Here is an 11,805-nt window from a genome sequence, read left to right as displayed (position 1 = left end):
GTTTTTGTTTTCTTAGGTAATGAAATTGGTTAGGGAATTGTATATACCATTTGTTTTCTTGAATGCTTAATATTGCTTTCTTTATTGTTTGATTCTTGGTTTACTCGTAGATGTGTTTCATGCACGTAGAGCATCAAGCAGCTTTATAATCCTTCTGATATGTAGAAATGGCATCACAAGGCGTTAGTGGTGTAGCGGCTAGCATTGGTGCCTTCCAAGCACTAGATCTGGGTTCGACTCCCAGCTAACGCATTATTATCTTTTGTCCCTTTCTCTGGGGATTCATATGGTATCCGCTTTGCTTTTTTTTCGTCAACTTGACAAAATAAAAACAGTCTCATTATGTTATTATGCTTGCTTTGATGAAGCCTGGCACTTCACACATATATAGGCATAGGCGTGGGGTCATTGTTATGGGCTAAGCCCGTAGTGCTAATGACTAGCTATCACACAAAAGTTTTCATTGAAGAAGAGAAGGCCGGATGTCCGATCAGACAGTTTTTTATATACAGAAGTACGCTATGCGAGGTAGGTGGCCAAGTAACCACTCTGATCATCCGTCCGAATAACATATCATTTATCCTACAGGCGCAGCCTGTGACAGTCATAGGTTCACTCGACCGGGCTGCACTTGAACTACAAGTCAAATTACCTTCATGGACAAGGAGTGAATGGAAGCTGTGTGAATAACTAGTGTACTTGCTCTTTTCTATAGTATATTGGGCCAGTTAGGTCTTCTCCATTCAACTTTCAGTTAAGTACTACATCCCTATGAGAACTTGATACCACAAGCATCTTTGTTTTATGTTTCGTGGATATCGCGCCATATCATGTTGCCTGCCAACCTTAGATCATGGATTGTAGTCAACCTTCAGGTCACAATAGCTTACAGAGCTGTTGCTCGCATAGCTTATCCCCATCTTGCTTAGTATGTCGTGAGTAATCGACATCGACAGCTAGTGCCTTGCGTTAGTAGAAATTCGGGGCTAATGCTTGTCTGTGGTACGCGGCATGTCGTTGCTGTCGAGGTTGAGTAGGCCAAACGACAATGCATTGTTTTAAAGAATGACTAACGTGGCTGAGAATAAATCACGACCTAGATGTTAGGTCTGCTTGCTTCTTTACCAAATGTCGCATCGATGGAGAACTTCATATAGTGTCATGTAGCTAGTTAATTCATGACAAGGCACACTAGTGTTAGTATCACTACTTGTTCTTTAACCCTATATTCTTCTACCTCGTTTTACTCTAACTCGACAGCATGTCCGACCAATACGAGAACGTCGCACCCCAGATATCGAGCCACGTTATAAGTCAGCTACGTGATATGGGGCTAACAGGCAACCCATTCTCCGTTTCCACGACTCGGTCCGCTTTGAAATCGCAGCCAAATAACTCAGTGGAATTTGCAAGTCCAACGCAACCAGTGTAATCTTTAATGGAACGGGGAATACATCTGCAGGACCCAGAGCGCGGATTTCCGCTATAGAGAACGATCAGGTTATATGTCAGCCACCGATTTGTCTTTGAAGAATATCGATGCAATGCACGTGTTTATCAAATATGCTATTATCTGTTCGGACAGGGTGACGGGACCGCAATTCTATGCGAACAACGCCCAACTAAAATCCGGACTGTTCGACAAGTCTACAAACCGGCTTTTCTTCCGAGATGTCTTTCAGTCCACACTTTTCGTTAAACAGACAGCAAAAGCGCTCCGATACATTGGACTATCCAAGCTGAGCTGCTACGTCTAATGAAAATTCTCAAGATAATATGAAGAAGTACAGATTATGGACTATGGATCTATCTACCTGGACATGGATATAAGGCGAAACTTGATGCTGTTTTATAAAGACTTGAGAAGTAGAACAAGAAGCAGTAAAGAGGGTCACAAAATGCATGAATATCAAGTGGATACGAGGTCAGGCTGCTGTCTGTCAGAGTGAGGAAATAGCTGCCTTCTCTTCAAGCTTGTTGTTCTGACAACTACTGCAAAGAATATAACGGCTCAAGCAAATAAAATTAGTGCAAAGGATATTGGCTGTGTCATTAATCATTCCATGTGGTTGCACCTCTGGCAGTCCTATAGCAGTTGTGACAGTCTCGAACAATATAAATTCATTGGTAGACTCTGTCGAAATACTAACATGGAGAAGGAAAGAAAGAAGCTGGGCCTGCCAGCGCTGCGCTATCTAGTATGCGAAGGGGGCTCCTGCCCTATATTCAAACAGGCCAAAGTATACAAACATCTTGCGTTGTTGGTGAATGCCCGTACTCCGTGACAGCAGTCAGGTTAAAGCAGAGCATGTTACTTTACAATATATCATAACTGCTTAGACCATGGTTACCTTTCTGGATATAAATCCTGGTGCAGACATAGATAAAGAACGTTTGGGCATGGGCAGCTTTACCACGATGAGAGTTGCAAATCCTGCACATGTTTATGGAGCAGACTTATGTTCGGGCTCGGGGAAAAAAAAAAAAAAAGGCAAAAATATAATTATGCGTTAGCTGGGAGTCGAACCCAGATCTAGTGCTTGGAAGGCACCAATGCTAACCGCTACACCACTAACGCTGTGCTTGTGATTAGTAATATATTTATGGATAATAAACTTCTTTATAAAAAATTACATTTGCAGAACTCGTCTACGAGACCAGACAGTATGGAGTAGCGAAAAGAAAATAAGCCAGAATATTCAACCCCCTATCCCCTACCCCTAGTATGATAACAAACAAAGGATGCACCAATTTGTAGAAGTCGAGCTGCCAGGGGCGTAATGCGCCGCTAATGCTCGGTGTATCGGGCATACAGGTAGCCTACGCACCACAGAACAGCCATCCCAAACAAAGGTGAGCATCCTTGATGGGGTCGACCCAGAAGGGCAAAAATACTGTAGTTTCGTTGCTTCTTCTTTTCTTTTTTGGAAAATGTAAACCCTAAGACTTGAAGAGACTCAAATTCATGACTTCTTGGTACAAGTTACCGTACATACACCCCTCACCGTAATCTTTAGTGGTGGCTCTCCTCTTCACTCGCTCCTCTTCCTTCGCACTCCCTCCTGTTCGCCCTCTCCTCGTCTTCCTTCACTTCTCATCTCCTTTTCTTTATAGGGTGTATTGCTGTCGGTTCTCCCGAAGCTCCCCCTTTTACCATTCAATTCGCCTATTCTTTAATTGTTTGTCCTCTACACTGGTTACCGCCGTCAATCCTGGCGAATCCGACGTTGTTGGCATCTGTGGCCATCCGTTCTAAACCTCCCCTCTACGTTTCATCCGTTCCTTTCGCGAGCCACCCCGAAGTCCTCTGAACCTGCGGTCTGGGGGCGATTATATACTTCGAATCCTCAGGTTTTATTTTATTCTATCGCGATTTGACACCTTTACTTTTTGGCGACACTTATCTCTTGGAAGCCGTTGACCGCGGGGTTTCTTGTCCTACACACAATTTCAACTTTTTACGCTTTTTTTTGTCGACCACTCAGCGCCCTCTCTACACGCTGAACAATGGAGTGGCAACCACAACCCGAGCCATTGAGGCAGCTTGCCTGCTGTCTGAGGGATTCTTTGAATCCCTATAATAAGACTGCCCAGAAGCAGGCTGAACAGGTGAGTTTTTTCCAACCTCCGTCCACGCGCATTGCTTCTCCGTCCCCACCTTTTCCCTGGACTTTTCAACACTCAAAGAGCAATGTGGACTAATCTGTATTATCATTCGTCTATAGATGTTAGTTCAAGCAACTTCCTCGCCAGATTATGTCAATTACATTACATTCCTGTTCTCCACCCCGCAAGACCCTTCGTCGTTGGGCATGGATGAAAAGACATGCAGCACGATACGGATTGCCGCTGCAATGAACGTCAAAACGAAGATCCGGGTGGCATACCACACAATCTCTCAACAAAGCATGTCATATATCCGCTCCGCCACTCTTATCGGGCTCCGCGACAACGACCAACAAGTGCGCGCTTCAGCAGGTAGCATCATCACGGAGCTGCTCCAGCAGGCGGGACTGCTCGCATGGCCAGAAGTGCTGCAAGAGCTGATCGCACTCATGGACAATTCTTCGGGAGACGTTCCGATTGTGACCCAAGAGGCCGCCATGTCAGCCCTCGCCAAGGTTTGCGAGGACAACCACAAGATTCTTGACCGGGACTATGCTGGACAGCGTCCGCTAGATGTGATCATTCCCAAGCTGATGGAATTCACGTCGAATGAAAGCCCTAAGGTCCGAGCCATGGCGCTGGGTACCATCCACATTTTCCTTCCGCACCGACCTCAAGCCCTGATCTCTTCGATGGACTTTTTCCTGTCGCAGCTCTTCCAACTGGCCAATGACACTAGCACAGATGTGCGGCGCACTGTGTGCCAAACTTTTGCGCAGCTTGTGGACTTTGCTCCGGAGAAATTGATTCCCCATATCGAAGGCTTGGTCAGTTACATCATCTTGCAGCAGCGCAATCAGGAGGACCCGGAGCTTGCCCTTGATGCGGCGGAGTTCTGGCTAGTCGCTGGTGAGCAGGCGAGACTACAGCAACCTCTAGCACCGCATATGCCTAGAATTGTCCCCGTTCTCCTGGAGAGCATGGTGTACGACGATGATGAAGTAATTCGGTTGATGAGTGAAGCAGACGATGCTGATGTTGAAGACCGCGAGGAGGAAATTAGACCTCAGTTTGCTAAGTCGAAAGCCTCCAGGTTGGACCCTTCGAAACAACTGGACGGGCAGGAAAATGGCAATGCCCCCGAGGAGGAGGACGATGACGACCTGAGCGATGGAGAGATCGAGGAGTCGGAATATGGCGATGACCCAGAAGACGAGTGGACATTGAGAAAGTGCTCTGCTGCTGCACTGGACGTCTTCTCTAACGTCTACCACGAGCCTATCTTCGAAGTTATTCTGCCTTACCTGAAAGAGACTCTCCGTCACGACCAGTGGCCCCACCGGGAAGCTGCTGTCCTGACCCTCGGTGCAGTTGCAGATGGGTGCAATGATGCAGTCACCCCACACCTCCCGGAACTCGTTCCCTACCTCATTTCGTTGCTGGAAGACGCGCAGCCTGTGGTGCGACAGATCACTTGTTGGTGTCTTGGTCGGTACTCTGAGTGGGCATCGCACCTGGAAGATCCTTCGCAGAGGGCCCAATTCTTTGAGCCCATGATGGAAGGAATCCTGCGCAGGATGCTTGACAACAACAAGAAGGTGCAGGAGGCAGCTGCCTCTGCATTTGCTAGTCTGGAAGAGAAGTCGGACGCCAATCTGGTCCCCTATTGCGAGCCTATTCTCCGACAGTTCGTGCAGTGTTTCGGAAAGTACAAGTACCGCAACATGTACATTCTCTATGATTGTGTCCAGACGTTGGCGGAATGTGTAATGGGAGAGTTGGCTAAGCCTAACCTTGTGGATATTCTCATGCCTGCCCTTATTGATCGCTACAACAAGGTCTCGGATCTGTCTCGAGAACTCTTCCCATTGCTGGAGTGCCTGGGGTACATTGCTGGCGCGTACGGTGACGCTTTTGCGCCATTTGCTCTCCCGCTTTTCCAGAGGTGCACCAAGATCATCTACGAAAACCTTCAGGAGTACGTGGCGTCTGTCAACAACCAGGCCATTGACGAGCCTGACAAGGACTTCTTGGTCACCAGCTTGGATCTCCTAAGTGCCATTATCCAGGCTATCGATCCTCAGAAGAGTAGCGAATTGGTTGGCAACTCGCAGCCGCGGTTCTTCGACCTCCTCTGCTTCTGTATGGAGGACCCCAACTATGAGGTTCGCCAGTCGTCGTATGCACTGTTGGGTGATTGTGCAATCAATATCTTCCCACAACTCGAGCAGTTCATCCCGAGTATCATGCCTATCTTGATTAAGCAGTTGGACCTTGACCTGATTAAAGATGACGATCGCCACACTGGCTTCAGCGTGCTGAACAACGCCTGCTGGTCCTGCGGTGAAATCGCAGTCAACGAAAAAGCACCCTTGTCGCCGTACGCCGATAAGCTGTACCAAGGACTGCTCGTAATCATCTCCAACGAAGAGATCATTGACTCGGTCAACGAGAACGCCGCAATGGCCCTTGGACGTTTAGGAATCTGCTGCTCAGACCAGCTTGCCCCGCGGCTCGGGGAGTACGCGAGTCCGTACTTGAAATCTATGGCTAAGATCGACTTTACGCGCGAAAAGGCATCTGCCTTTTTGGGTTTCAACCAGGCGGTTATGAAGAACCCGCAGGCGATGGAGTCTTGTCTTGGGGATTATTTCCAGGCCATTGCCTCGTTCCCCACCAAGACGCTTAACCAGGAAGATTACCGTGACATTTTGACCTCGTTCCAACAGGTAATTTACCTCATCACCACGCTATCAAGAATCTTGTTTCTAACAGAGTATAGGTCTTGCAAGGCTATAAAAACATGATACCCAACTTCGACTCGTTCCTCTCGCAACTTTCGCCTCCTGCTGTTCAAAAACTTCGTACTGTATACCAGATTTAGATGTGCATCGGTTTCCAACATTCCGTGGCGAAAGGCGCTTCTTCATTGCATTTCTCTTTTCTGTTTTTTATTCCGACCTTCTTTCCGGAATCAGTCGGGAATGGAGTGAATATCTGAAAATCTATTCTTGTCTATGTTTTTGTTATGATTCCTTTCTTTATTTTACTTCATGAACCTGGCGTGTATTGATTTTATTCCCTTTCTTTCTTTCTTTTTTTTTTATTATGTCTTTCTGCAAAAAAAAAAAGCTTGCTTGCTTAATTGCCATTTTGCTATGGCGCCTGCATAAATGATGGATGCACCTAGGGTATATTCTCGAAGGGGAAGAAGAAAGAGTGGTTGTACTTTGTATAGCCAAGGGAACCTGGTAAAACTGGTGAATTATGGATTGGGGGTTAATGGATTGTACGATTTTTGCTTTGTTGTTCATAATTAGTACTTAGATAGACTAGCTAATAACTAGATAGATCCCGTGTGCAGAGTAGCCGTTCTACATCTGAAGACATTCTGAGCAAACGTGTGGCATATCAATATAAGTGACTACTCTAGACATGACATGAACCGGGTATGTATGCATATCAGATACTGTACTGTACATAAACTACCGCCTCGCCAGCTTCTTCTGCGTATCAATCTTAGCCTTCTCAACCCACTCATCATACGCCTCCGGCCCCTGTGCCTCCTTCGTCCCAGCAACCCCCTTCAGCACCTCCCCAATAAACCCCACAAAATTTGACCTTCGCAATGTATTCTCCCAAGCCCACCCCCGCCTCTTCCTCTCTTCCCGCTCCACCAATTCCGCATCCCCAGTCTCCTGCGCCTGCATCCGCAAATCCCGCGTAACAGCCATAAGATTAAACCTTGTCTCGCCCTCGGGATACCGCGCAATCCGCCTTTGCAATACCTCAATCACCTTTTCAGGGAACGAATCATTACCGCACTCGCCGTGGCTAATCGGATATGGCTGCAACCCGTCAAGTTCATACAACACCCCGTCCACAGGCGTGTACGCAATGAAATGATACGCATCCCCGCCTTCCTCTTCATCCTGCGGACGGGTCGTCTCATCAACAAACGGCGACGCCTTGGCAAACGCATTATGCGCGGTGCGAATGGCCTCCGAATTCGAGAGCGCTTCGCCGCGCAAATCAGACGGGAAGCCAGTCGTAAAGTCCTTAAAGGATTGGAGTTCGGGGCCGATATTTATCGGTTGGTTGTTGTTGTGGGTGGCGGGGGTGTCTTGGTTTAGGATAATGGAGAGAATGGCTTGGGTGCCGCAGGCGTTTTGAATGGTTTGAGCGGCGAAGAAGAGGTTATCGGGTGGATTTGTTGTGTAGGTGCCGTCTTGGGGAGTTGTGGGGGTTGAGGGGTTGGTTGTTTCGCGAAGCCATTTGAAAAGGAAGATTACGCCGTAGACGGGGCTGTTTTTTTTAGTATGCTTGTTTGCGGAACGGAGCGTAGCAGATAGAGCTTGAGGGGAGAGGAGGGTACCTCAAGGAACGAATGGTATCTGGATCCAGGGAGATGAGTTCTTCGAATTGAGCGCCTTTGACGCCTAGGTTTTCTATGAGGGATGTGAAGACGCCCTGCGATGAGACTATTAGCTTCGGTCATTTCAAACCAAGAAAGGAGGATAGTACCTCATCGGACTCAATTGTGCTCCATCCACCACCGTCAGCCATGGTGTCTCTGTCTGTTTCTGTTTTTTGCTAGGCAATGCAAAATTCGTGATACCGCAGTCCAGATCCTTTAACCAAGCCTGCTAATGACAAAAATATCACAGTGTAAAGAGCCTGAAAATCTGGCAGGAAAGAGAAAGAGAAACAAACGATGTTGCCCGCCGATAATTGTTTGGCAATGATGCAAACAAGGTGATTTCTATCACGTGCATTATTATGTCATTGTGGGGTGCGAACTATGAAACATAGCGCCGATGAGGTTGAATACGAATAGGGTTGGAATGGATTTTTTTGGCAGTCAGGATTATCCCAATTAAACGTGGACTTTGAGTTTGGCCGTTTGATATGGGGACGGAAGTTCGGTATGTCTATATATAGCGTTCCAGAAACTTAGCTTATGGCCATGGTACAGCGCCTCAAGATGAAAAAGCCAATCCATATAAGGCTAGATAAATATAACAAAAGTATAGAATAGAGTATTTTCATAATTCCAATGCACCTATAGCAGAATAAGTGGTATGTTTCCTCATTAATTGGCCCCATGGTATCATATCCCAACAAGAATAAGCACAAATCCGTCCCAGTTAGTTGCATGCAAAATTAACACCAGTCACTCCAAGCAGATAAATAAATCGTATGTAGTAAAATCAATATAATAAGTAGAAAGGGTATCAGAAGTGAAGCGTTGCTCGTAAGTATAATGTCGGAAAGAGAAACATGAACTGCGCTTCAAGCCCAGTTGGACTGGGCCGCAAGCAGATCCCGATTACTCTGTGGAGGATAATATTCGAAAATCATTCCCAGAGCGTCGTTGGTTCGGGAAAGACCACCGCTGCAGAGGACGTCATCGGGGTAGGCTGATGGGAAATCAGACACGCCCTCGCAGGAGTCCGAGAGTAAGCCCGGTGACGGTGGGTATAATGCCTGTGTTGGCGCTGTTATGTAGTCGACAAACTCGAATGGGGAGGTCGCAGCGCCCACTTCTGGGGGCGAGTGGAGGGGAGGAGTGTATGGGGTGTATGAAGGTGAGGTGGACGGAGAAGACGAAGAACCTGCCCGGAAGTCTTGAACCGGGGCATAAGGACTGAGGGGCGGTGGGGAGGTATAGTCGATGGAGGGTCGCGGCGACAAATACAAGCGCTTCTTATATTGGGCGACTGCTTGCTGTGGGAGGTCCATCAAAGTGAGAGCTAATTGTAATTCTGGGTTAAACGGATCTGTTGCGTTACGGGCAGCAATGATCTGATAGATGTCCTCAATGGGTCCCATTGAGAGGGGACCCAAATACGCGCCGCCTAAATTAGGGAAGACCGCATCCAAGGTAACTGCGGTAGCGAAGAATTGGGAAAGAATGGCAAGCGCGCTGATATCGGTTTCTCCACCCCGGAGCATGGCAGGAGGCAGCCAGAACAGCCATCGTCGCAAGGGCTGAACGCGTTCAAAGGCTTCCTGGGGAGTTTGTTTGGGAATATCCTTACGGAAGTGTCGCAGGAACTCCAATAGTTCCTCAATTCGACAGTAATGCTCTTGGTGGCTGTGCGCAACTTGCTCTTGTACGTTCTCGAGGGCCGTGATGGTCTGGTCGACGTGGACCAGGTTTTTCTCCTGGAATTGGAATCCGGTCATGGCCGGAGAGTTGGTGCATCCTAGGTACCTCTGGGTCTCTAAGAACTGGGCTATCTCTGACTTTTGCTTCCAAGCTGGATGCATTGTGCTCAAGACCTGCATACCATTTAGCCACTGAACAATTGGTTAGACGCTTGTAACATACTGTAGTGATCCCCTTCTGTAAAGATGCCCAGCTCTGCCATTCCGTTGTCTGCCACGACAGCAAAATCGAAGCTGCCAGGATTGGCTCACTGTTGTCATTCGAAAATGTACCAATAGCTTTGTGTAGTCCCTTGATCGCGGCTCCCCGATGACGGTGTGCGAGATATTTGGTATCTTTGTTCCGGGTAATCCAGGCAAGGTGAGCCGCCGATAGGGCTAGTACAGAACTCATCACATAATCGTTTGACAACGCAACTACAAGGAAACTGCGGTGTGTCAGCCAGTGTTCCTCAATCAATATATTTGAAACACTTACTTGGGCATCAATCGTGCCCAGGTCGTGCAGTTACTGAATCCACGACGGTGAAGATCGATCGAAAGACCCGTAATGTGATGAATCAACCGCAAATCCGTTCGCGACAGCCCATGCCATCCATTTTGGGGACAGTGGAGCAGTTCCGGGAAAGGAGGCAAGCCGGTAATGTGCCAGTTCTCGATCTCACTCTCAATCTCCGGCGACATGAGAAGGTCAGGGGCCTTGCGCGAGTTGGAGGCAGTGTCTTTGGCAGCGGACGAGTCCATGTAGTCGCAACGACAGTTGTGCTTGGTACAATTGCGACTAATTCGGCGTTAGTGTTTGTTTGCTATCCCTCAGCTGGTGACTGAACCATACCATTGTGGAAAGCTCTCATCGCATCTGATGTGTCGTCTTTTGCAGGTTTTACAGCCGTTACGAGACTTGGTGTGGCTCTTGCGAGATGGGCCACCACGCGGACCGACCATTTTGAAGTTGGTTGCAGACAAGAGGCTCTCTGTGATTCGATAGATGTAAAAGAGGAGAAGTAAGGGTGTTGGAGCAAGTAACTTCAGAGGACGGCAGTATAGGTATATAAGAAGTATATATAATGTGAAGATGCCAGGATGCACCGGTACCAGTGTAATGGAAGACCCTAGACGAGGGAAGCACGTGGAGTAACACGACCTGTCGAAGATAGTATACTTCCTAGACAAAGGAAGCAGGGAAGAGAAGTGAGTTACGAAGAGAAATAAAATAAAATAAAATAAAAGATGCAGAGGGGCAGAGAATATGAAAGAGAAAAAGACTTGTTAGTAGGAGGGACTGCACAGAGAGAGAGAAAGAAAGAGAGAAGAGGACCACCAACCGTTGCGGCTCGCGGCTTAAAAGAAGTCTTTTAAGAGGACAATGAGGGAAAAGGGCCAGTGGGAACAAGTCCACAGCCTCGTCCTTCTTTAGCGATGCTGATCGAGTTAGGTGGTGAAGATAATATGGTCGAACCACAACTTTTTATTTTTATTTTTATTATTCATCTCATTTCCGTGGAAAAAAGCAAACAATACCGTCTAGAATTATCCCCTGATGCCCATTCCAATTGCACATCCAAACATAACTTGCTGTTATGATTCACAGTTCAGCTGCCAGCCTGGGGTGTTCTGTAATCGTATTTACCGTACCATACCGTCCGATGGGCACATGATTGGCGCCAAGCCACCGGCCCCAATTGAACCGTGGTCGGGTCTCGATCAATGAGGTAAGAGCCGCATGTGCTATTCCATATCGGGAAATAATACTCATTCCCTACAAGCGCAGTCGTCGGGATCTCTGTGCTCCGGTCTCCGTGCTATGTACTTGTTAGTTGCTGTTGGGATGATCAGACCGCTCACTGGTCAAGTGGACGAATCTCGGCTTCCCCGTTATGAGTATGATATTCTTATACAGTGAGAATAAAAATATCATCAAATACAGCACATACATCCTGCATGCTGTAGTAAGACTGTATCTGCCTCCTCATGGCATCGATGGATCAAGGATCTCAATGATGATGTGTGACTTCAGACTTCTGGGCA

General features: G+C 47.5%; 4 protein-coding genes and 2 non-coding genes across 6 annotated transcripts; 3 read left to right on the top strand and 3 right to left on the bottom strand.

The window, feature by feature from the left end:
• The first annotated feature begins 180 nt into the window (after positions 1 to 180).
• On the top strand, positions 181 to 252 carry EURHEDRAFT_t24. Its single transcript has one exon. It is a non-coding gene; the product is annotated as a tRNA-Gly (tRNA).
• A 1,772-nt stretch (positions 253 to 2,024) lies between these two features.
• On the top strand, positions 2,025 to 2,462 carry EURHEDRAFT_119224 (uncharacterized protein). The gene has a single exon (XM_040777712.1). The coding sequence runs from the start codon at positions 2,064 to 2,066 to the stop codon at positions 2,283 to 2,285; it is 222 nt and encodes a 73-aa protein (XP_040642601.1). The 5' UTR covers positions 2,025 to 2,063; the 3' UTR covers positions 2,286 to 2,462.
• Positions 2,463 to 2,506: 44 nt separating this feature from the next.
• On the bottom strand, positions 2,507 to 2,578 carry EURHEDRAFT_t17. The gene has a single exon. It is a non-coding gene; the product is annotated as a tRNA-Gly (tRNA).
• Positions 2,579 to 3,159: 581 nt separating this feature from the next.
• EURHEDRAFT_119103 (putative importin beta-2 subunit) lies at positions 3,160 to 6,791 on the top strand. The gene is made up of 3 exons (XM_040777711.1): positions 3,160 to 3,609; positions 3,726 to 6,335; positions 6,389 to 6,791. Exons 1-3 carry the CDS (start codon positions 3,508 to 3,510, stop codon positions 6,488 to 6,490), a joined length of 2,814 nt encoding a protein of 937 aa, XP_040642600.1. The 5' UTR covers positions 3,160 to 3,507; the 3' UTR covers positions 6,491 to 6,791.
• On the bottom strand, positions 6,753 to 8,535 carry EURHEDRAFT_118984 (putative 26S proteasome-associated ubiquitin C-terminal hydrolase). The gene is made up of 3 exons (XM_040777710.1): positions 8,131 to 8,535; positions 7,982 to 8,076; positions 6,753 to 7,911 (listed from the first exon to the last, which is right to left on the bottom strand). Exons 1-3 carry the CDS (start codon positions 8,170 to 8,172, stop codon positions 7,092 to 7,094), a joined length of 957 nt encoding a protein of 318 aa, XP_040642599.1. The 5' UTR covers positions 8,173 to 8,535; the 3' UTR covers positions 6,753 to 7,091.
• Positions 8,536 to 8,640: 105 nt separating this feature from the next.
• Positions 8,641 to 11,183, bottom strand: EURHEDRAFT_408126 (putative C6 transcription factor RosA-like). Its single transcript, XM_040780752.1, has 4 exons — positions 10,613 to 11,183; positions 10,256 to 10,558; positions 9,941 to 10,205; positions 8,641 to 9,891 (listed from the first exon to the last, which is right to left on the bottom strand). The coding sequence occupies exons 1-4, from the start codon at positions 10,720 to 10,722 to the stop codon at positions 8,899 to 8,901; spliced, it is 1,671 nt and encodes a 556-aa protein (XP_040642598.1). The 5' UTR covers positions 10,723 to 11,183; the 3' UTR covers positions 8,641 to 8,898.
• Between the last annotated feature and the right edge of the window lie 622 nt (positions 11,184 to 11,805).

The sequence above is a fragment of the Aspergillus ruber genome (genome assembly GCF_000600275.1).
Source record: "Aspergillus ruber CBS 135680 unplaced genomic scaffold scaffold00002, whole genome shotgun sequence".
Lineage (NCBI taxonomy): Eukaryota > Fungi > Ascomycota > Eurotiomycetes > Eurotiales > Aspergillaceae > Aspergillus > Aspergillus ruber.
Note: the sequence above shows the minus strand (reverse complement) of the source record. Positions and strands in the feature narration are given on the sequence as shown.